Genomic DNA, 20,614 nt, shown 5'->3' on the forward strand with positions numbered 1-20,614 from the left:
TGCTGGTTTCGACCTCGTGAGCTCAAAGTGATCCACCTGCCTTGGCCTCCCAAAGTGCTGGGATTACAGGTGTGAGTCACCACACCTGGCCTGGACTTAATTTTTACCATGTTTATATTTATTTATTTATTTATTTATTTTTGAGATGGAGTCTCGCTCTGTCACCCAGGCTGGAGTGGTGCAATCTCAGCTCACTGCAACCTTCCCCTCCTGGTTCAAGCACTTCTTCTGTCTCAGCCTCCCCAGTAGCTGTGACTACTCAGAGGCTACTCAGGAGGCTGAGGCAGGAGAATTGCTTGAACCTGGGAGGTGGAGGTTGCAGTAAGCTGAGATTGCGCCACTGCACTCCAGCCTGGAGGACAACAGCAAGACTCTGTCTCAAAAAAATAATAACAAAAAAATAAAATGCAGCCAGGCACGGTGGCTCACACCTATAATCCCAGCACTTTGGGAGGCCAAGGCAGGTGGATCACTTGAGGTCAGGAGCTTGAGACCAGCCTGGCCAACATGGTGAAACCCTGTCTCTACTGAAAATACAAGAATTAGCCGGGCATTGTGGCGGGCACCTATAATCCCAGCTACTTGGGAGACTGAGGCAGGAGAATCGCTTGAACCTGGGAGGTAGTGGTTGCAGTAGGCTGAGATCGTGCCACTGCACTCCAGCCTGGGTGACAGAGTGAGACTCCCTCTCAAAAAAAAAAAAAAAATTCTAGCTTGGGCAACATAGCAAGACCTTGTCTCTACAGAATATATATAAATTTAAAAAAAAATGTGTGGTGGTGTGCACCTGTAGTCTCAACTACTTGGGAAGCTGAGGCAGGAGGATCGCTTGAGCCCAGGAGTTCGAGGTTGTAGTGAGCTATGATCATGCCACTGTATTCCAGCCTGGATGACAGAGTGAGACTCTGTTGCACAAAATTAAAAAATGAAATGAGGCCGGGCGCGGTGGCTCACGCTTGTAATCCCAGCACTTTGGGAGGCCGAGGCGGGCGGATCACGAGGTCAGGAGATCGAGACCACGGTGAAACCCCGTCTCTACTAAAAATACAAAAAATTAGCCGGGTGTGGTGGTGGGCGCCTGTAGTCCCAGCTACTCAGAGAGGCTGAGGCAGGAGAATGGCGTGAACCCGGGTGGCGGAGCTTGCAGTGAGCCGAGATTGCGCCACTGCACTCCAGCCTGGGCGACAAAGCGAGACTCCGTCTCAAAAAAAATAAATTAAATAAAATAAAAAATAAAATGAAATAAAAATTAAAATGCATGTGCCCTTTGGTACGGCATTCAAACGACTCAGGAAAATTTGTCCAAATAACACGTGGATGAGGGTGTTTGCAGAGGGCAGATGGGCCCATGGTGCACACAACACCAAGCCTCCTCTAAATGCTGCCCCTCTGCTCCCCAGGGGCTGCACGGATGTCATATGCTGTGTGTTCCTGCTCCTGGCCATTGTGGGCTATGTGGCTGTGGGCATCATAGGTGAGTAGAGAACAGGGCAGGACTTGGAGTTGCAGGGTAGGCGGAGGCAGCCATAGCCTCTGGAGTGGGAACAGGGCTGGATCTGAGGAGTGGCAGTGTCTCAGTATCCCTGGATCTTTCCACAGCCTGGACTCATGGAGACCCTCGAAAGGTGATCTACCCCACTGATAGCCGGGGCGAGTTCTGCGGGCAGAAGGGCACAAAAAATGAGTGAGTTGACTCCTTGGGGCCTGGTGGGGCTGGGGAAGAGGGGGCAGAAGATTCTAGGCATTCCCCATCTCTCTAAGTCCAGTTAACAAGTGCTTATAGGCTGGGCATGGTGACTCACGCCCGAAATTCCGACACTTTGGGAGGCCAAGGCAGGAGTATCGCTTTAGGCCAGGAGTTCGAGACCAGCCTGGCCAACATGGCGAAACCCTGTCTCCACTAAAAATACAAAAATTAGCCAGGCATGGTGGCACATGCCTGTAATCCCAGCTACTCAGGAGGCTGAGGCAGGAGAATCACTTGAACCTGGGAGGCAGAAGTTGCAATGAGCCGAGATCATGCCACAGCACTTCAGCCTGAGGGACAGAGTGAAACTCTGTCTCAAAACAAACAAACAAAAATTAGGTGGACGTGGTGGGGCACACCTCTAGTCCCAGCTACCCAGCAGACTGAGGTGGGAAGATCGCTTGAGCTGGGAGGCCAAGGCTGCAGTAAGATATGATTGTACCATTGCACTCCAGCCTGGACGACAGAGCGAGACCTGGTCTCAACAAAACAACAAGAAAAGAAAGCAAGTACTGATAAAAGTCCCACTACCCTCAGCCACTAGTCTAGTCCCTGGGGACACACAGCTCTAAATGAGATAGTAGCCTCCTGTTCTCTGGCAGCACACATTTTAAGGGCGGGAGAGACTGAGAGGGGACAGTCCTGGATCACGTGTCAGGTGGTGATGAACAGGTGAGACAACAGAGCAAGCACAGCCTGAGTGGTGTCACTTCCTGGCTCTGTGACCTAGGGCAGGTGTCTCAATCTCTCTGAACTTCATTTTCCTCATCTCTAAAATGAGGATCATAACAGTCCCACCCTCATGGGGCTATTTTGATGGTTAGATGTGCCAATACATGTACGGAGCTTCGAATGCCACCTGGCATCACTGGGCGTGGTGGCTCACACCTGTAATCCCAACACTTTGGAAGGCTGAGGTGGGAGGATCAAGAACAGCCTGGCCAACATGGTGAAACCCCGTCTCTACTAAAAATACAAAAAAATTAGCTGGGCATTGTGGCATGTGCCTGTAATCCCGGTTACTCGGGAGGCTGAGGCAGGAGAATTGCTTGAACCTAGGAGGCAGAGGTTGCAATGAGCCGAGATCATGCCACTGCACTCCAGCCTGGGCAACAGAGCAGGACTCCATCTCAAAAAAACAAAAACAAAAACAAAACAAAAAAACAATGGCACCTGGCATAGAGTTGCTGATGCTACAGTTTTTAAATTATTATTCTTACTATTAATATTTTGAAACGGAATTTCGCTCTTGTTACCCAGGCTGGAGTGCAATGGCACAATCTCGGCTAATTGCAACTTCCATCTCCCAGGTTGAAGTGATTCTCCTGCCTCAGCCTCCCCGAGTTGCTGGGATTATAGGCACATGCCACCATGCCTGGCTAATTTTTGTATTTTTAGTAGAGACAGGGTTTCATCATATTGGTCAGGCTGGTCTCGAACTCCTGACCTCAGGTTATCTGCCTGCCTTGGCTTCCCAAACTACTGGTATTACAGGTGTCAGCCACCACACCCAGCCTATTATTATTATTACTATTATTATTATTTTGACACAGTCTCACTCTGTCAGCCAGTGGCAGGATCATAGCTTGCTACAGCCTGGAACTCCTGGGCTCAAGCGATCTTCCCACCTGGGCCTTCCAAAATGCTGGCACAAGACAGGCCTGAGCCACCCCGCCTGGCCCTATATAAAATATCTTTTTTTTTTTTTTTTTGAGATAGAGTCTCTCTCTGTCGCTCAGGCTGGAGTGCAATGGTGTGATCTTGGCTCACTGCAACCCCCACCACCCAGGTTCAAGCAACTCTCCTGCCTCAGCCTCCTAAGTAGCTGGGATTACAGGTACCCGCCACCACACCCGGCTAATTTTTGTATTTTTAGTAGAGACAGGGTTTCTCCATGTTGGCCAGGCTGGTCTCAAACTCCTGACCTCAGGTGATCCGCCTGCCTTGGCCTCCCAAAGTGCTGGGATTACAGGTGTGAGCTACCGCACCCAGCCATGTAAAATATCTTAAAGGAAACAACAGGCTGGGCACGGTGGCTCACACCTGTAATCCCAGTACTGAGGGAGGCCCAGACTGGAGGATCGCTTGACGCCAGCCTGGGCAACATGGTGAAATCCTGTCCCTACCAGTAATACAAAAAATTAGCCAAGTGTGGTTGTGTACGCCTGTAGTCCCAGCTACTCGGGAGGATGAGGTGGAGGGTCACTTGAGCCCAGGAGGTAGAGGCTGCAGTGAGCCAAGATTGCACCACTGCTCACTCTGTCTGGGCAACAGAGAAAGACTCTTGTCTCAAAAAAAAAAAAAAAAACAAGAGGCCGGGCACAGTGGCTCACGCATATAATCCCAACACTTTGGGAGGCCGAGGCGGGTGGGTCACCTGAGGTCAGGAGTTCGAGACCAGTGTGGCCAACATGGCAAAACCCCGTCTCTACTTAAAATACAAAAATTAGCCGGGCATCATGGCAGGCACCTGTAGTCCCAGCTACTCGGGAGGCTGAGGCAGGAGAATTGCTTGAACCCAGGAGGTGGAGGTTGTAGTGAGCCCACATCACACCATTGCACTCCAGCCTAGGCAACAGAGCAAGACTCCACCTAAAAAAAAAAAAAGAGAGAGAGAAAAATAAAAAGTTTTCTATAGGGTGGTTAAGAAGTCTTAACAGGTCGGGTGTGGTGGCTCACACCTGTAATACCAACACTTTGGGAGGCCAAGGCAGGCGGATCACCTGAGGTCAGGAGTTTGAGACCAGCCTGGCCAACATGGTTGAAACCCCATCTCTACTGAAAATACACAAATTAGCCGAGCTTGGTGGCAGGCACCTGTAATCCCAGCTACTCGGGTGGCTGAGGCAGGAGAATTGCTTGAACCCGGGAGGCGGAGGTTGCGGTGAGCCGAGATCACACCATTGCACTCCAGCCTGGACAACAAGAGCAAGAGACTCTGTCTCAAAAAAAAAAAAAAGAAAGAAAGAAATCTTAACAGTTTCCATTCTCCCTTCTCTAACTCCAGGAACAAACCCTATCTGTTTTATTTCAACATTGTGAAATGTGCCAGCCCCCTGGTTCTGCTGGAATTCCAATGTCCCACTCCCCAGGTAACCTGTCCCCACCGTTCCCTTTTTCCTCTCCCCGCTTCCCATCCTTTTCCCCCTGTGAATGTGGGCTGGGACCTCTGTCCTGAGCGGTCTGTCCCAACTCCACCCAATCCCTTCCTTCTCCCCTCCCAGATCTGCGTGGAAAAATGCCCCGACCGCTACCTCACGTACCTGAATGCTCGCAGCTCCCGGGACTTTGAGTACTATAAGCAGTTCTGTGTTCCTGGCTTCAAGAACAATAAAGTGAGTTGTAGACTGTCCTGAGAGCCCAGATAGGGGCAGTGGCAGTGTACTAGCCTGGGGGACTCACCTCCCTCCATCTCTCTTGGCAGGGAGTGGCTGAGGTGCTTCGAGATGGTGACTGCCCTGCTGTCCTCATCCCCAGCAAACCCTGTGAGTCAGGGGACCCCAGGAGGCTCAGGTGGGGATGGGGAGGCTGTGCAGAGGCTCAGCCTGACTGGTCCCATCCTCTGCTCCATGCAGTGGCCCGGAGATGCTTCCCCGCCATCCACGCCTACAAGGGTGTCCTGATGGTGGGCAATGAGACGACCTATGAGGATGGGCATGGCTCCCGGAAAAACATCACAGACCTGGTGGAGGGCGCTAAGTGAGGATATTGGCACACCATGCCAGGGTCGCACTTTTCTGGGTGGGACAGGCATCCCCTGGGGTTGGCCTGATCACGGAAGAGGGTCTGACCCGAGCCTTGTTCTCCTTCCCCCAGGAAAGCCAATGGAGTCCTAGAGGCGCGGCAACTCGCCATGCGCATATTTGAAGATTATACCGTCTCTTGGTACTGGATTATCATGTAAGTCAGGAGGGAAGGGGCCTCTCCGCTGGCTGCCCCCCCTAAGGGTGGCTGAGGGTGGAGTCTGTTCATGATCGTTTTCTTTTCCCCAGAGGCCTGGTCATTGCCATGGCGATGAGCCTCCTCTTCATCATCCTGCTCCGCTTCCTGGCTGGTATTATGGTCTGGGTGATGATCATCATGGTGATTCTGGTGCTGGGCTACGGTGCGTTACCCCCTCCCTGTGACTCCTCTTTCCTGAATCTGCACACCACCCTGCCCTTTCCCGTGGAAATGGCCCATTAGGAAAAAAATAATGTCAGGCCGGGTGCAGTGGCTCATGCCTATAATCCCAGCACTTTGGGAGGCCGAGGCAGGCAGATCACCTGAGGTCAGGAGTTCCAGACCAGCCTGACCAACATGGAGAAACCCCGTCTCTACTAAAAATACAAAATTGCCAGGGGTGGTGGCATATGCCTGTAATCCCAGCTACTAGGGAGGCTGAGGCAGGAGAATCGCTTGAACCTGGGAGGCGGAGGTTGTGGTGAGCCAAGATCACGCCGTTGCACACCAGCCTGGGCAACAAGAGCAAAACTCCATCTCAAAAAAAAAAAAAGAAAAAATGTCTCAGCACAGTAGTTAAGGATGCATACTCTGGTACTAGAATAGCCTTTGCCAATTCTTTGGGCAAGTGCCTCAACCTAACTGTGCTTCAATTTCTCTCTTTTTTTTGAGGCGGAGTTTTGTTCTTGTCACCCAGGCTGGAGTGCAATGGCGCGATCTTGGCTCACTGCAACCTTCGCCTCCTGGGTCCAAGTTATTCTCCTGCCTCAGCCTCCCAAGTAGCTGGGATTACAGGCATGCACCTCTACGCCCGGCTAATTTTGTATTTTCATTAGAGGCAGGGTTTCTCCATGTTGGTCAGGCTGGTCTCGACCTCCTGACCTCATGAGATCTGCCCACTTCAGCTTCCCAAAGTGCTAGGATTACAGGCATGAGCCACCGCGCCCGGACTGCTTCAATTTATTTCTCTGTAAAATGAGGGTAATTCATATTTCTATTTGGCAAACTAAATGACAAAGAGGTAATGTGCAGATAAAATATGGGTAGGGGCCTGTTTAGTTCAGGCCTATGGAATCCAGAGACACAATATTGTACTCAAGAAAACAATACTTCATACTTTGGATTTTTGTTGTTTTTGAGTTGTTGTTTTATTGTTGTTGTTATTGTTTAGTTGTTGAGATGGAGTCTTGCTTTGTTGCCCAGGCTGGAGTGCAGTGGTGCAGTCTCGGCTCACTGCAACCTCTGCCTCCCGGGTTCAAGCAATTTTCCTGCCTCAGCCTCCCGAGTATCTGGGATTACAGGCACCCACCACCATGCCTGGCTAATTTTTTTTGTATTTTTAGTAGAGACGGGGTTTTACCATGTTGGCCAGGCTGGTCTCGACCTCCTCGTGATCTGCCTGCCTCGACCTCCCAAAGTGCTGGGATTACAGACGTGAGCCACCGCGCCCAGCCTTGATTTGTTTTTTGAGACAGAGTCTCACTCTGTCACCCAGGCTGGAGCTCAGTGGTACAATCACAGCTCACTGCAGCCTTGACCTCCTGGGCTTAAGTGATCCTTCCATCTTGGCCTCCCAAGTAGCTGAAACCACAGGCATGCACCATCATGCCTGGCTAAATTTTAAATATTTTTGTAGAGACAGGCTCTCCCTATGTGGCCCAGGCTAGTCTTGAACTCCTGAGCTTGAGCAGTCCTCCTGCCTTGGCCTCCCTAAGTGTTGGGATTACAGGCGCGAGCTACTGTGCCCAGCCCATATTTTGATTATTCCTTGAACTTTCCTGGAAGAAAAATGCTTGGCAATCCAATTTGGGGACACTCATAGTAAAATATTCATATTAATAGTGGTTTCTAGCTGGGTGCAGTGGTGCACGCCTGTAATCCCAGCAATTTGGGAGGCCGAGGCGGGTGGATCACCTGAGGTCGGGAGTTTGAGACCAGCCTAACCAACATGTAGAAACCCCATCTTTTTTTTTTTTTTTTTTTTTTTGAGACAGAGTCTCACACTGTCACCCAGGCTGGAGTGCAGTGGCGCGATCTCAGCTCACTGCAACCTCCGCCTCCTGGATTCAAGCAATTCTCCTGCCTCAGTCTCCTGAGTAGCTGAGATTACTGGCGCCCACCACCACGCCTTGCTGATTTTTTTTTTTTTTTTTTTTTTTTTTGTATTTTTAGTAGAGACGGGGTTTCACCATGTTGGTCAGGCTGATCTCGAACTCCTGACCTCGTGATCCACCTGTCTTGGCCTCCCAAAGTGCTGGGATTACAGGCGTGAGCCACTGCGCCCGGCCAACCCCATCTCTATTAAAAATACAAAATTAGCCGGGCATGGTGGCGCATGCCTGTAATCCCAGCTACTCGGGAAGCTGAGGCAGGAGAATCGCTTGAGCCGGTGAGGTGGAGGTTGCGGTGAGCCGAGATTGTGCCATTGAACCCCAGCCTGGGCAACAAGAGTGAAACTCCGTCTCAAAAAAAAAAGAGAGAGGGAGAGAACTTAGACCATGGCAGCATATGACTATGATTCCAAGTAGGGGAAAAGGGTTCTGGAAGGTCTCCTCTGAAGGTGACACTTCAGAACATGAAGGTCTCCTCTGAAGGTGGGCAGAGACTTAAGGATGTGTGGGATCCAGCCATGGGAAGAGAATGCACCAGGCGGTGGGAACTGGAAGTGTAAAGTCCCTGAGGCAGAAGCCTCAACGTTTGCTTCTGTTAAATGGGGGCAGTTGTAGCTGCTTTGCAAAGTTGCAGGAGGCACTGCTGGACTGAGCTTGTGGTTCCCCCATGCAGGAATATTTCACTGCTACATGGAGTACTCCCGACTGCGTGGTGAGGCCGGCTCTGATGTCTCTTTGGTGGACCTCGGCTTTCAGACGGATTTCCGGGTGTACCTGCACTTACGGCAGACCTGGTTGGCCTTTAGTGAGTCACAGTCTCCCAATCCTGCCCCCACATGAGGCCTTGGAGGGAGTGGGGAGCCCAGGCGCCTCAGCCTTTGCCCTTTGCAGTGATCATTCTGAGTATCCTTGAAGTCATTATCATCTTGCTGCTCATCTTTCTCCGGAAGAGAATTCTCATCGCGATTGCACTCATCAAAGAAGCCAGCAGGTGGGGGCCAGGGCGCCAGGGGCCAGGGTGGAGCTGTCCCTAGAGTTGTGTCTTTTGCCCTGATGCCTGTGTCTCTGCTCCTCCCTAGGGCTGTGGGATACGTCATGTGCTCCATGCTCTACCCACTGGTCACCTTCTTCTTGCTGTGCCTCTGCATCGCCTACTGGGCCAGCACTGCTGTGTATCTGCCCCCAGGCACTGATCTCTGACCCCAGGGATGGCTAAAGACCAACTTTGCCTACAAGTGACCTGCAGCTTAGGGACAGGGCTGGAAACTGGTGGGAGAATGGATTCTTTCCCACAAAAGTCCCTGGGGTCCTCAGTCCTAGACCTCTGCTTCCTTAACGAACCTCCAGCTTCCTGTCCACTTCCAACGAAGCGGTCTATAAGATCTTTGATGACGGCCCCTGCCCATTTACTGCGAAAACCTGCAACCCAGAGGTGGGCGTCCCCGGGGTGGGGAGGGCAGATATTGCCCCAGCAGGCCCCAGACGACTTGAAACCTCTCATGTCCACTTGGAGGTTCAGCAAACAATTGGCCCCTGTTGCATGTCCTGTGCTGGGTGTGGGGGAGGACGCACGGTGGGGAAGAGACTCTCTAACTGGATCAAATAACTTCCCAGGGCAAGCTGGCTTCCTCTCTTCAACTTGACCTGGCCTTCACCCTGGGTGCTAAATCACCCATTTTTCCCTACTTCCTTTTTTTTTTAAATGAGACAGAGTCTCGCTCTGCCGCCAGGCTGGAGTGCCGTGGCATGATCTCAGCCCACTGCAACTTCCAACTCCCTGGTTCAAGCGATTCTCCTGCCTCAGCCTCCCGAGTAGCTGGGATTACAGGCACACACCAGCATACCAGGCTAATTTTTGTATTTTTAGTAAAGACAGGGTTTCACCATGTTGGCCAGGATGGTCTCGATCTCCTGACCTCATGATCCACCTGCCTCTGCCTCCCAAAGTGCTGGGATTACAGGCGTGAGCCACCTCACCCAGCCCATTTTTCCCCATTTCATTTCCTGTCACCATGCCTTCTTCTTGACCCCAGTGATGGCCACGTCTTGTTTCTAGAATCCCTTCCTTTGCACAAGCCGTATTCTGAACCCTTAATTCCTTCCCTTAACTCCAATCCCTATGTCTCCTGTCCTACCTCATGGTTTTCCTGGCCCCACACCTGATGCTCAGAGCCCACTGTGAACCCCTGGTGCCTCTTTTTGGACTCGGTTCTCCCTTCTCTCCCACAGACCTTCCCCTCCTCCAATGAGTCCCGCCAATGCCCCAATGCCCGTTGCCAGTTCGCCTTCTACGGTGGTGAGTCGGGCTACCACCGGGCCCTGCTGGGCCTGCAGATCTTCAATGCCTTCATGTTCTTCTGGTTGGCCAACTTCGTGCTGGCGCTGGGCCAGGTCACGCTGGCCGGGGCCTTTGCCTCCTACTACTGGGCCCTGCGCAAGCCAGACGACCTGCCGGCCTTCCCGCTCTTCTCTGCCTTTGGCCGGGCGCTCAGGTGGGCTGGCGTTGCGGGCAGGATGGGGCGGAGGACGAGGCCTGGCCCAGCCACCGACCACCCCCTTGGCCCGCAGGTACCACACAGGCTCCCTGGCCTTTGGCGCGCTCATCCTGGCCATTGTGCAGATCATCCGTGTGATACTGGAGTACCTGGATCAGCGGCTGAAAGGTACAGCCCACCCACGGTTCACATTCGCTCCTGTTGGGGGGCGAGGCTGAATAGCAAACCAGGATTGGTTCGTGCTTGGAGGTGGGCGGGGCCAAGATAATAGAGCAGTGATGGGTTTCTGTCTATGACGGGGTAGAGTTCAGGAGTTGCGTGATTGAGTCCTGCGATGGAGGAGCAAACCAGAGAACCTACTGAGTGGAATTCTTGCTGTTGAGGGGACAGGCCCAAGAGGCCTGGCCCACCATTGGTTATTACCAGAGCGAATTGGAGTGGGATATATTTGCGCTGAAGAGAGCAGGAATAAAACTGGTTTATTAGCCGGGCGCCGTGACTCACGCCTGTAATCCCAGCACTTTGGGAGGCTGAGGCGAGCAGATCACCTGAGGTCAGGAGACCAGCCTGGCCAACATGGTGAAACCCCGTCTCTACTACAAATACAAAAATTAGCCAGGCATGGTGGTGTGTGCGTCTGCAGTCCCAGCTACTCGGGAGGCTGAAACAGGAGAATCACTTGAACTCCAGAGGTGGAGGTTTCAGTGGGCCGAGATCGAGCGACTGCACTCCAGCCTGGGCAACAGAACGAGACTCCATTTCAAAAAAAAGAAAAAAAAACTTGTTTATTTTTCTTAGAGGAAGGGCTGTGGGGCTGGGATTGATGGTACTTTGTTTTAGAGACAGGATCTCTCACTCTGTCACCCAGGCTGGAGTGCAGTGGCACCATCATAGCTCACTGCGGCCTCAAACTCCTGGGCTTAAGTCCCTGTCTCTTTGACAGCATGGACTCAGGAGACCTGGACATTGGCAAGTGTGTATGATAGGGAAGATGGGATCCCTTCCAAGTCAGGCTGGTGTCCCCTCACTTCCACATCCCTTCCCTTCTCTTCCCAGCTGCAGAGAACAAGTTTGCCAAGTGCCTCATGACCTGTCTCAAATGCTGCTTCTGGTGCCTGGAGAAGTTCATCAAATTCCTCAATAGGAATGCCTACATCATGGTAAGTGGGCCTGGGACCCCCAACCAACCCGCCAGCTCCTGCTGGGTGAGAGGACCACCCCCCATGCCCACCTAGTGGGTCTGATCTCTCCCTCCCGCTCTCCTCCAGATTGCCATCTACGGCACCAATTTCTGCACCTCGGCCAGGAATGCCTTCTTCCTGCTCATGAGAAACATCATCAGGTCAGGAATCATTATCATCTTCCTCCTGCCACCCCCCTCTTCCTCTAGTTCCTGAAGCCAGCATTCACACCTGCCCCTCACTGTCCCCTGCAGAGTGGCTGTCCTGGATAAAGTTACTGACTTCCTCTTCCTGTTGGGCAAACTTCTGATCGTTGGTAGTGTGGGTGAGTGCCGCCCACCTATCCTCTCAGGGTGTGGGAGCCTGATTTCTGTCTTTTGTGATAGGTGTCATCTTCTTAGGATGCTGTTTCCTATATCCAGAACCCTTCACCATCTTGCTTTCTTCTCCTTCTCCAGGGATCCTGGCTTTCTTCTTCTTCACCCACCGTATCAGGATCGTGCAGGATACAGCACCACCCCTCAATTATTACTGGGTTCCTATACTGGTATGGACCTCTGGGGAGAGATGGGGGTTTCAGAAGAAAGAGGTGTTGGGATTTGCTTGGTCTTCTTTGACTAGATAAATGTGGATAGAGGTCAGAGGTGGGGAATTGATTATTTATTCAGACCACAAACTTTTTGTTTGTTTTTGAATCAGAGTCTTGCCCTGTCGCCCTGACTGGAGTGCAGTGGTGCAATCTTGGCTCACTGCAACCTCTGCCTTCCGGGTTCAAGCGAATTCTCGAGCTTTTGCCTCCTGAGTAGTTGGGATTACAGGCGCCTGCCCCCACACCTGGCTAATTTTTGTATATTTTAAATTTAAATTTAAACTTTTTTTTTTTTTGAGACAGACTCACTCTGTTACCCAGGTTAGAGTGCAGTGAAACGATCTTGGCTCACTGAAACCTTCACCTCCCTAGTTCAAGCGATTCTCGTGCCTCAGCCTCCTGAGTAGCTGGAATTACAGGCACCTGCCACCACTCCTGGCTAACTTTTTTTTTTTTTTTTTTTTTGAGATGGAGTTTCACTCTTGTTGCCCAGGCTGGAGTGCAATAGGGTGATCTCAGCTCACTGCAACCTCCGCCTCCCAGGTTCAAGCAATTCTCCTGCCTCAGCCTCCCGAGTAGCTGAGATTACAGGCATGCACCACCACGTGTGGCTAATTTTATATTTTTTAGTAGAGACGGAGTTTCTCCATGTTGGTCAGGCTGGTCTCGAACTCCCGACCTCAGGTAATCCACCCGCCTCAGCTTCCCACAGTGCTGGGATTACAGGCGTGAACCACCACACCCGGCTAATTTTTGTATATTTAATAGAGACGGTGTTTCACCGTGTTGGCTGGGCTGGTCTCAAACTCCTGACCTCAAGTGATCCGCCCGCCTCGGGCTCGCAGAGTACTGGGATTGCACATGTGACCCACCACGCCCGACCTCAGACCACAAACATTATCGAGCACCTACTGTGTATCAGGCATCGAGATGGAGGGCCTCCCTGTAAAGGCCTTAGAGTTTGGGGATAAACAGATATTCCTCCATAATGATATTGGTGAATGTATGATTGCAAACTGGGACATGCCACTAGTATGTCTGTATAGCCCAGGGAACTGTTTGAACCTGTGGTGGGGGTCCAGGTGGTGCCATGCAGGTGATGTTGGATCTGAGATCTGAAGCTGCAGGCAATATCCCGGCAAAGGGAACAGCAAGTACAGTGGCCCTGAGGTGGGAGTGTGCCAGGAAGCAGTGGGGCTGACGTGGAAGGAGTAAAGAAGTGTAGATAAGGGCCAGGCACCGTGGCTCACACCTGTAATCCCAGCACTTTGGGAGGCTGAGGCAGGTGGATCACTTGAGGTCAAGAGTTTGAGACTAGCCTTGCCAGCATGGCGAAACCCAATCTCTACAAAAAAATACAAAAATTAGCTGGGCATGGTTGCGGGCGCCTGTAATCCCAGCTACTCGGGAGGCTGAGGCAGGAGAACTGCTTGAACCTGGGAGGCAGAGGTTGCAGTGAGCCGAGATCGCGCCACTGCACTCCAGCCTGGGTGACAGAGTGAGACTCTCTCTCTCAAAAAAAAGTGGAGATACGGCCAAGGAGGTAACAAGGCTGTGGAGGGATTGAGCCTTCATTGCAAGGGCAATATTGTATCTCAGTGTAGGTCTTGAAGCCCAGTGACCTAGTTTCTTATCTTAGTTCCTCTATTTAGTAGTTCTAAGATGAGTAAGAGTAATCTTGGGCAAGTTGTTTAATCCTCTAAGGTCCACTTTTTTTTTTTTTTTTTTTTTGAGATGGAGCCTTGCTCTGTCGCCCACGCTGCAGTGCGATGGAGTGATCTCTGCTCACCACAACCTCCACCTCCCGAGTTCAAGCGATTCTCCTGCCTCAGCTCCCCGAGTAGCTAGGATTACAGGCACATGCCACTGTGCCTGGCTAATTTTTGTATTTTTAGTAGAGATGGAGTTTCACCCTGTTGGTCAGGCTGGTCTCGAACTCTTGACCTCAGGTGATCCACCCACCTCGGCCTTCCAAAGTGCTGCGATTACAGGCATGACCCCCTGTGCCTGGCCATTTCATTGTTTTAAATTTTTAATTTAATATAATAGAGATAGGCCAGGTGTGGTGGCTCACGCTCTACTATAATAACAATGATAATAGAGGCAGGGTCTCTCCCTATATTGCCCAGGCTGGTCTTGAACACTGGACTCAAGGGATCCTCAGGCCTCAGCCTGCCAAAGTGCAAGGACTACAGGCATGAGCCACTAGGTCCACTGACTTCAGTCAACAAATGTTTATCTAGCAGCTACCAAGGCTGTGTGAGTCTCCAGATTGCTGGGGATATAGCAGTAAATGGGACTGGGTCTAGCGAGGATGTGAGCATTAAACCTGAAAGCCCTAAACATGCATAAAATTGCAGCTGCACCAAGAGCTCAGGAGGGTTGCCCAGTGCTAGGAGGACATAAAATAGGCTCCAGAGGCCAGGCGTGGTGGCCCACACCTGTAATCCCAGCACTTTGGGAAGCCAAGGCGGGCAGATCATGAACGTCAGGAGAGCGAGACCATCCTGGCTAACACGGTGAAACCCCATCTCTACTAAAAATACAAAAAAATTAGTCAGGTGGGCTGGTACGCACCTGTAGTCCCAGCTACTCAGGAGGCTGAGGCAAGAGAATCGCTTGAACCCGGGAGGTGGAGGTTGCACTGAGCCAATACCCCACCACTGCACTCCAGCCTGGGTGACAGAGCAAGATTCCATCTCAGGAGGGAAAAAAAAAAAAAAAGGCTCTCAGCCAGACGCAGGGGCACACATGTATAATCCCAGCACTTTGGGAGGGTGAGGCAGGCAGATCGCTTGAGCTCAGGAGTTTGAAACCAGCCTGGGCAACATGGCAAAACCCCATCTCCACAAAAAAATACAAAAATTAGCTGAGTATGGTGGCACATGCCTGTAGTCCCAGCTCCTTGTAAGCCTGAGGTGGAAGGATCACTTGAGCCTGGGAGGTCAAGGCTGCAGTGAGCTGAGATGGGGCCACTGCACTCCAGCCTGAGCAACACAGTGAGACCCTGTCTCAAAAAAAAAAAAAAAAAAAAAAAAAGGCCCACTCTAGGTGTTCATAGGTGGTTTCCTGGAGGAGGTGGGACTTGAGGACTTGCTCTTTGAGCTAAAAGCAGAAGGTTGATGGGGCATAAATTAGATTTAAATCGGGACAATAGCACATGCAGAGGCCCAGGGGTTAAAGAAAGCAAGGGTGAGGCTGGGTGCAGTGGCTCATACCTGTAGTCCCAGCACTTTGGGAGGCTAAGGTGGGCGAATCTCTGAAGCCCAGGATGGGTAATGGGTAACATGGCAAAAACCCATCTCTACAAAAAATACAACGGTTAGCCAGGCACGGTGGTGCACATCTGTCATCCCAGCTACTCCGGAGGCTGAGGCAGGAGGATCACTTGAGCTCAGGAGGCAGAGGTTGCAGTGAGCCGAGATTGCACCACTACAGTCCAGCCTGGGCTACAGAGTGAGACCGTGAGACCCTGTCTCAAAAAAAAAAAAAAAAAAGGGCCGGGTGTGCAGTGGCTCACGCCTGTAATCCCAGCACTTTGGGAGGCCACGAGGCAGGTGGATCATCTGAAGTCAGGAGTTCAAGACCAGCCTGGCCAACATGGTGAAACCCCATCTCTACTAAAAATACAAAAATGAGCCAGGCGTGGTGGCGCTTGCCTGTAGTCCTAGCTCCTCCGGAGGCTGAGGCAGAATTTCTTGAACCCAGGAGGCAGAGGTTGTAGTGAGCCGAGATCGCGCCATGGCACTCCAGTCTGGGCGACAGTGAGATTCCATCTCAAAAAAAAAAAAAAAAAAAAAGAGGGAGAGAGAGAAAGAGAGCTTTGTGTGGATGGTGGGGCCCTGCCAGCGGGGGAGAGGGGTTGGGATGTCACTAATCCAAAGAGGGTTTCTCAGCAGGGGAAGGACGTGGTCCCAGCATAGGATGGACTCAGTGGGTGGGGGCTGCTCTGGGAAGGACGCAGAGCAGGGACAGCTTGTTTCTCCTTGCCCAGACGGTGATCATTGGCTCCTACTTGATTGCACATGGTTTCTTCAGCGTCTATGGCATGTGTGTGGACACGCTGTTCCTCTGCTTCTGTGAGTGACCCCTCACCCTAAACCTTGCTGGGCCCCGAATCCCTTCTTCTCACTGGGCATCACCTCACCCTCCAATGGGGCAACACGCTCGCCTGCCCCCAGCTTCCCCAGGGCTTGGCTGTCCCTCGTCCTGGGTCCCCATCCTGTCTTCCTGGTTTCCTTTTGCGCTTAGAAGCAGCTCTGACCTCCTGTCCACTGGCCCAGGCTGCAGCCTGGACGCTGCCCTGGAGCCCGCCCGCGCTTCGAAGCTTCTGGCTTTGATTGGGGGGGGATCTGTGGCTGCCACTAACTCTGGTCTCTCCATCTGTTTTTTGTTTGTTTGTTTGTTTGTTTTCTTCTCTCTTCCTCTCCTCCATGCCTGCTGGCTTCCCTGTTCTTCCCTGCCTCCCTCTTTCCCTCCCTTCCCGACCACCCCATTTCCCCCTGCCGGTTCCCGGGGGGAGCCCAGGTGAGGACCTGGAAAGGAATGACGGCTCTCAGGAGCGACCCTACTTCATGTCGCCCGAGCTGAGAGACATCCTGTTGAAGGGGAGTGCGGAGGAGGGGAAGCGGGCGGAAGCCGAGGAGTAGAGAGTGAGGGAGGCTGGCGTGGGGGCCAGGTTTCCTCCATGTAGATTGGGGGTGCATGAAGCGGGGGGGCTTCCTGGCCTGGGAGTGTGGGGATCCTGTGTGTCGCTCAGAGCCCACTACAGTCTGCCCCTCTCTGGTCCCAGTGTGTCTGCTTTCTAACCCTCTGAGGCTTCTCTGTGACCCTCGTCCACCCACCCTGTCCTTGAGGCCCCTGCCCGTGGGCTCCCCTCATGCCTCCTGCTCTGGGACCTCTCTCCACAGTGGAGGACCTGGAGAGGAATGACGGCTCAGCCGAGAGGCCTTACTTCATGTCTTCCACCCTCAAGAAACTCTTGAACAAGACCAACAAGAAGGCAGCGGAGTCCTGAAGGCCCCGCGCTCCCCACCTCTCAAGGAGCCTCACGCTGCAGGGTGCTCAGTAGCTGGGTCTGTACCCCCAGCCCCTTGGGCTCACCTGAAGTCCTATCACTGCCGCTCTGCCCCGCCCCATGAGCCAGATCCCACCAGTTTCTGGACGTGGAGAGTCTGGGGCATCTCCTTCTTATGCCAAGGGGCGCTTGGAGTTTTCATGGCTGCCTCTCAAGACTGCGAGAAACAAGTAAAAACCCATTGGGGCCTCTTGATGTCTGGGATGGCACGTGGCCCGACCTCCCCAAGCTCCCTCATGCTTCCTGTCCCCTGCTTACACGACAACGGGCCAGACCACAGGAAGGACGGTGTTTGTGTCTGAGGGAGCTGCTGGCCGCAGTGAACACCCACGTTTATTCCTGCCTGCTCCGGCCAGGACTGAACCCCTTCTCCACACCTGAACAGTTGGCTCAAGGGCCACCAGAAGCATTTCTTTATTATTATTTTTTAACCTGGACATGCATTAAAGGGTCTATTAGCTTTTTTTCCATCTGTCTCAACAGCTGAGATGGGGCCGCCAAGGAGTGCCTTCCTTTTGCTCCCTCCTAGCTGGGAGTGACTGGGGTGGGAGTGTGTGTGCCCAGGTGGGGGTGTCTCCTGGCTGGGAAGGAGGGTGAGGGAGGGAGAGCTTTGCGGGGGTTGGCAGTGGAGAGCGGGCTAGAGAGGAGATCGCTAATAGCCGTTTAATGGAAACCTGCTGGGCTGGAGGGAGTTAGGCTGAATTTCCCGACTTCCTCTGCCAGTTATTGACACAGCTCTCTTTGTAAGAGAGGAAAGAAACTAAACCCACCCAAGGGATGATTTCAGGGGGAGAGGTGGAGGGCAGATGCCCTGGGCAAACCGGGCCCCTCTGCCCACACACCTTACTTGATCCTTTTGCCAAACTTGTCAAACTCAGGGGACCTGGCTTCCCAGTTGCCCCTTTGCCATATTCCAAGGCCCCCTCAGACTTCACGTCTCTGCTCATCAGCACTGTCCCAGGATCCTGGAGAGGGAGAACCCCCGGCCCCAGGGGAAAGGGGGGCGTCTCCCATTTCCTGTGCCTGCGCCAGCCCTGCCCCCATTGCGTCTGCACACCCCTGCGTGTAACTGCATTCCAACCACTAATAAAGTGCCTATTGTACAGGTCCAGGCCTGGTGTGTTTGTGGGGGGCAGTGAGCCAGTGGCGGCTGGTAGGGGGAACCCCAGCTTCCAAGGCCCTAGGAGTCTCTGAACTAGGGCGATTCTCCCAAAGGGAAGGAGGGGGGGTGGGCAGGAAACCCACTGGCGCTGGCTCTGCCTGAATTCCAGCCTTCAGGCAGCTCAGATTTCCCCTGATTAGGCTCTAATCCCTGGACTCCAGAAGGCAGAGGCAGCCTGTCTACCCCCCCCCATCACCCATCCTGGACACATGCCCCCAGGCCTCCCCTCTCTCAGGTCCCAGGCACCTGAGGTCCTGCAGTCACTATGCTCCCCAGCTACTTTGGATCTACGAAGGGACTGACTGCCCTTGGGGTGGGCCCCGCTGCCTGGAAGCTCGCTGCTGCCCCCTCGTGCCAGCTGCCACTGTCAGTCACCTCCAGGCAATCCGCCCCAAGATTTCAACTGTCTTTCCACCTTCCCCTCTCAGGGAATTTTTCTTCAATATCCACTATTTTTTTTTTTTTTCAGACAGTCTCGCCCTGTCACCCAGGGTGGAGTGCAGTGGTGCGATCTCGGCTCACTGCAACCTCCGCCTCCCGGGTTCCAGCGATTCTTCCCGGGTTTCGCCATGTTGGGCAGGCTGGTCTCGAATTCCTCGCTTCAGGTGATCCACTCGCCTCGGTCTCCCAAAGTGCTGGGATTACAGGCGTGAGCCACCTCGCCCAGCCTTTTTTTTTTTGTTTTGAGACAGGGTCTCACTCTGTGTCGGAAGATGAAGTGCAGTGGTGCAATCATGGCTCACCACAGCCTCAGGTGATCCTCCCACCTTAGCCTCCCGAGTAGCTGGGACTACAGGTATACACCACTACACCTGACTAATTTTTGTATTTTTTGTAGAGATTGAGTTTTACCATATTGCCCATGCTGGTTTTTTTGTTTGCTTGTTTGTTTATTTTTGAGACAGAGTCTCCCTTTGTGGCCCAGGCTGGAATGCAGTGGCACAGTCTCAGCTCACTAAACCTCCCGGATTCAAGTGATTCTCGTGCCTCAGCCTCCCGAGTAGCTGGGATTACAGGCGTGCACCACCACATCCAGCTAATTTTTGTAGTTTTAGTAGACACGGGGTTTCACCATGTTGGCTAGCCTGGTCTCAAACTCCTGACCTCATGTGATCCACCTATCTCGGCCTCCCAAAGTGCTGGGATTACAGGCATGAGCCACCAAGCCCGGCCAGCATTTTTGTTTGTTTGTTTCCAAGAAGGCATTTGAACCCAGGTCTTGGCTCCAGAGCCCTCAAGTTCTACCCTATGCTGGCACTAACCCCTTCCTCAGTGCCTTTGTTCCCCTGGATCCTTTGAATCTGGCATTTTATTCAGCCCCAGCTCCTGTTACCATGCCCACCTAAAAAATAGCTCCTGGCGGCCGGGTGCAGTGGCTCACGTCTGTAATCCCAGCACTTTGGGAGGCTGAGGTGGGTGAATCACGAGGTCAGGAGTTCAAGACCAGCCTGGCCAACATGGTGAAAACCTGCTGCTACTAAAAATACAAAAATTAGCCAGGCATGGTGGCACACGCCTGTAATCCCAGCTACTTGGGAGGCTGAGGCAGGAAAATCACTTGAACTCAGGAGGCAGAGGTTGTGGTGAACCGAGATGACACCATTGCACTCCAGCCTGGCCAACAGAGCAAAATTCTGTCTCAGAAAAAAAAAAAAGAAAAAGAATTGTGGTACAATACATACAGCATAAAATTTGCCATCTCCATCTCTTTCTTATTTATTAAGCGACTGGGTCTCACTACGTTACCTAGGCTGGCCTTGAACTCCTGGACTGAAGGGATGATCCCGCCTCAGCCTCCCGAGTAGCTGGGATGACAGGCACTCGCCACTGTGCCTGGTTTATGTTTAATTTTTTGAGGAACCACCATAGTGTTTTCTGGCTTCATTCTTTGGCTCCACTTTCTTCTGGGTTGGCTTCACTCTCTGCCAAGTTCCTTTTTTTTTTTTTTTTTTTTTTTGAGATGGAGTCTTGCTCTGTCGCCCAGGCTGGAGTGCAGTGGCGCGATCTCGGCTCACTGCAAGCTCCGCCTCCCGGGTTCACGCCATTCTCCTGCCTCAGCCTCTCCGAGTAGCTGGGACTACAGGCGCCCGCCACCACGCCCGGCTAATTTTTTTGTATTTTTAGTAGAGACGGGGTTTCACCGTGGTCTCGATCACCTGACCTCGTGATCCGCCCTCCTCGGCCTCCCTAAGTGCTGGGATTACAAGCGTGAGCCACCGCGCCCGGCCTCCAAGTTCCTTTATCTGGGTATATTCCCTGCCCCCAACCACACTGTGCTGTGATAGTTAATTTTAGGTGTGAACTTGGCTG

The 20,614-nt window shown here is 52.6% G+C and overlaps 1 protein-coding gene across 5 annotated transcripts in view; it reads left to right on the forward strand.

Moving 5' to 3' along the window:
* Positions 1-18,251, forward strand: part of SLC44A2 (solute carrier family 44 member 2) — a 42,766-nt gene extending 24,515 nt beyond the window's left edge. For 2 of the 5 annotated variants that reach the window (XM_032169664.2, XM_032169662.2), the window contains exons 3-22: positions 1,401-1,474; positions 1,600-1,684; positions 4,755-4,839; positions 4,972-5,082; positions 5,172-5,232; positions 5,323-5,446; positions 5,564-5,647; positions 5,740-5,852; positions 8,474-8,605; positions 8,692-8,791; positions 8,880-8,972; positions 9,148-9,232; positions 10,030-10,292; positions 10,369-10,463; positions 11,352-11,455; positions 11,564-11,637; positions 11,731-11,801; positions 11,935-12,023; positions 16,060-16,144; positions 16,593-17,610. In XM_032169664.2, the coding sequence (XP_032025555.1) occupies positions 1,401-1,474; positions 1,600-1,684; positions 4,755-4,839; positions 4,972-5,082; positions 5,172-5,232; positions 5,323-5,446; positions 5,564-5,647; positions 5,740-5,852; positions 8,474-8,605; positions 8,692-8,791; positions 8,880-8,972; positions 9,148-9,232; positions 10,030-10,292; positions 10,369-10,463; positions 11,352-11,455; positions 11,564-11,637; positions 11,731-11,801; positions 11,935-12,023; positions 16,060-16,144; positions 16,593-16,714 (2,050 nt within the window). In that variant the 3' untranslated portion in view covers positions 16,715-17,610. Of the gene's footprint in view, positions 1-1,400; positions 1,475-1,599; positions 1,685-4,754; positions 4,840-4,971; positions 5,083-5,171; positions 5,233-5,322; positions 5,447-5,563; positions 5,648-5,739; positions 5,853-8,473; positions 8,606-8,691; positions 8,792-8,879; positions 8,973-9,147; positions 9,233-10,029; positions 10,293-10,368; positions 10,464-11,351; positions 11,456-11,563; positions 11,638-11,730; positions 11,802-11,934; positions 12,024-16,059; positions 16,145-16,592 lie in introns of all 5 variants that reach the window. The other 3 variants (XM_032169666.2, XM_032169665.2, XM_032169663.2) reach the window with 2 other exon arrangements.
* Positions 18,252-20,614: the final 2,363 nt, after the last annotated feature.

The sequence above is a fragment of the Hylobates moloch genome, unplaced genomic scaffold (assembly GCF_009828535.3).
Source record: "Hylobates moloch isolate HMO894 unplaced genomic scaffold, HMol_V3 SCAFFOLD_12, whole genome shotgun sequence".
NCBI lineage: Eukaryota > Metazoa > Chordata > Mammalia > Primates > Hylobatidae > Hylobates > Hylobates moloch.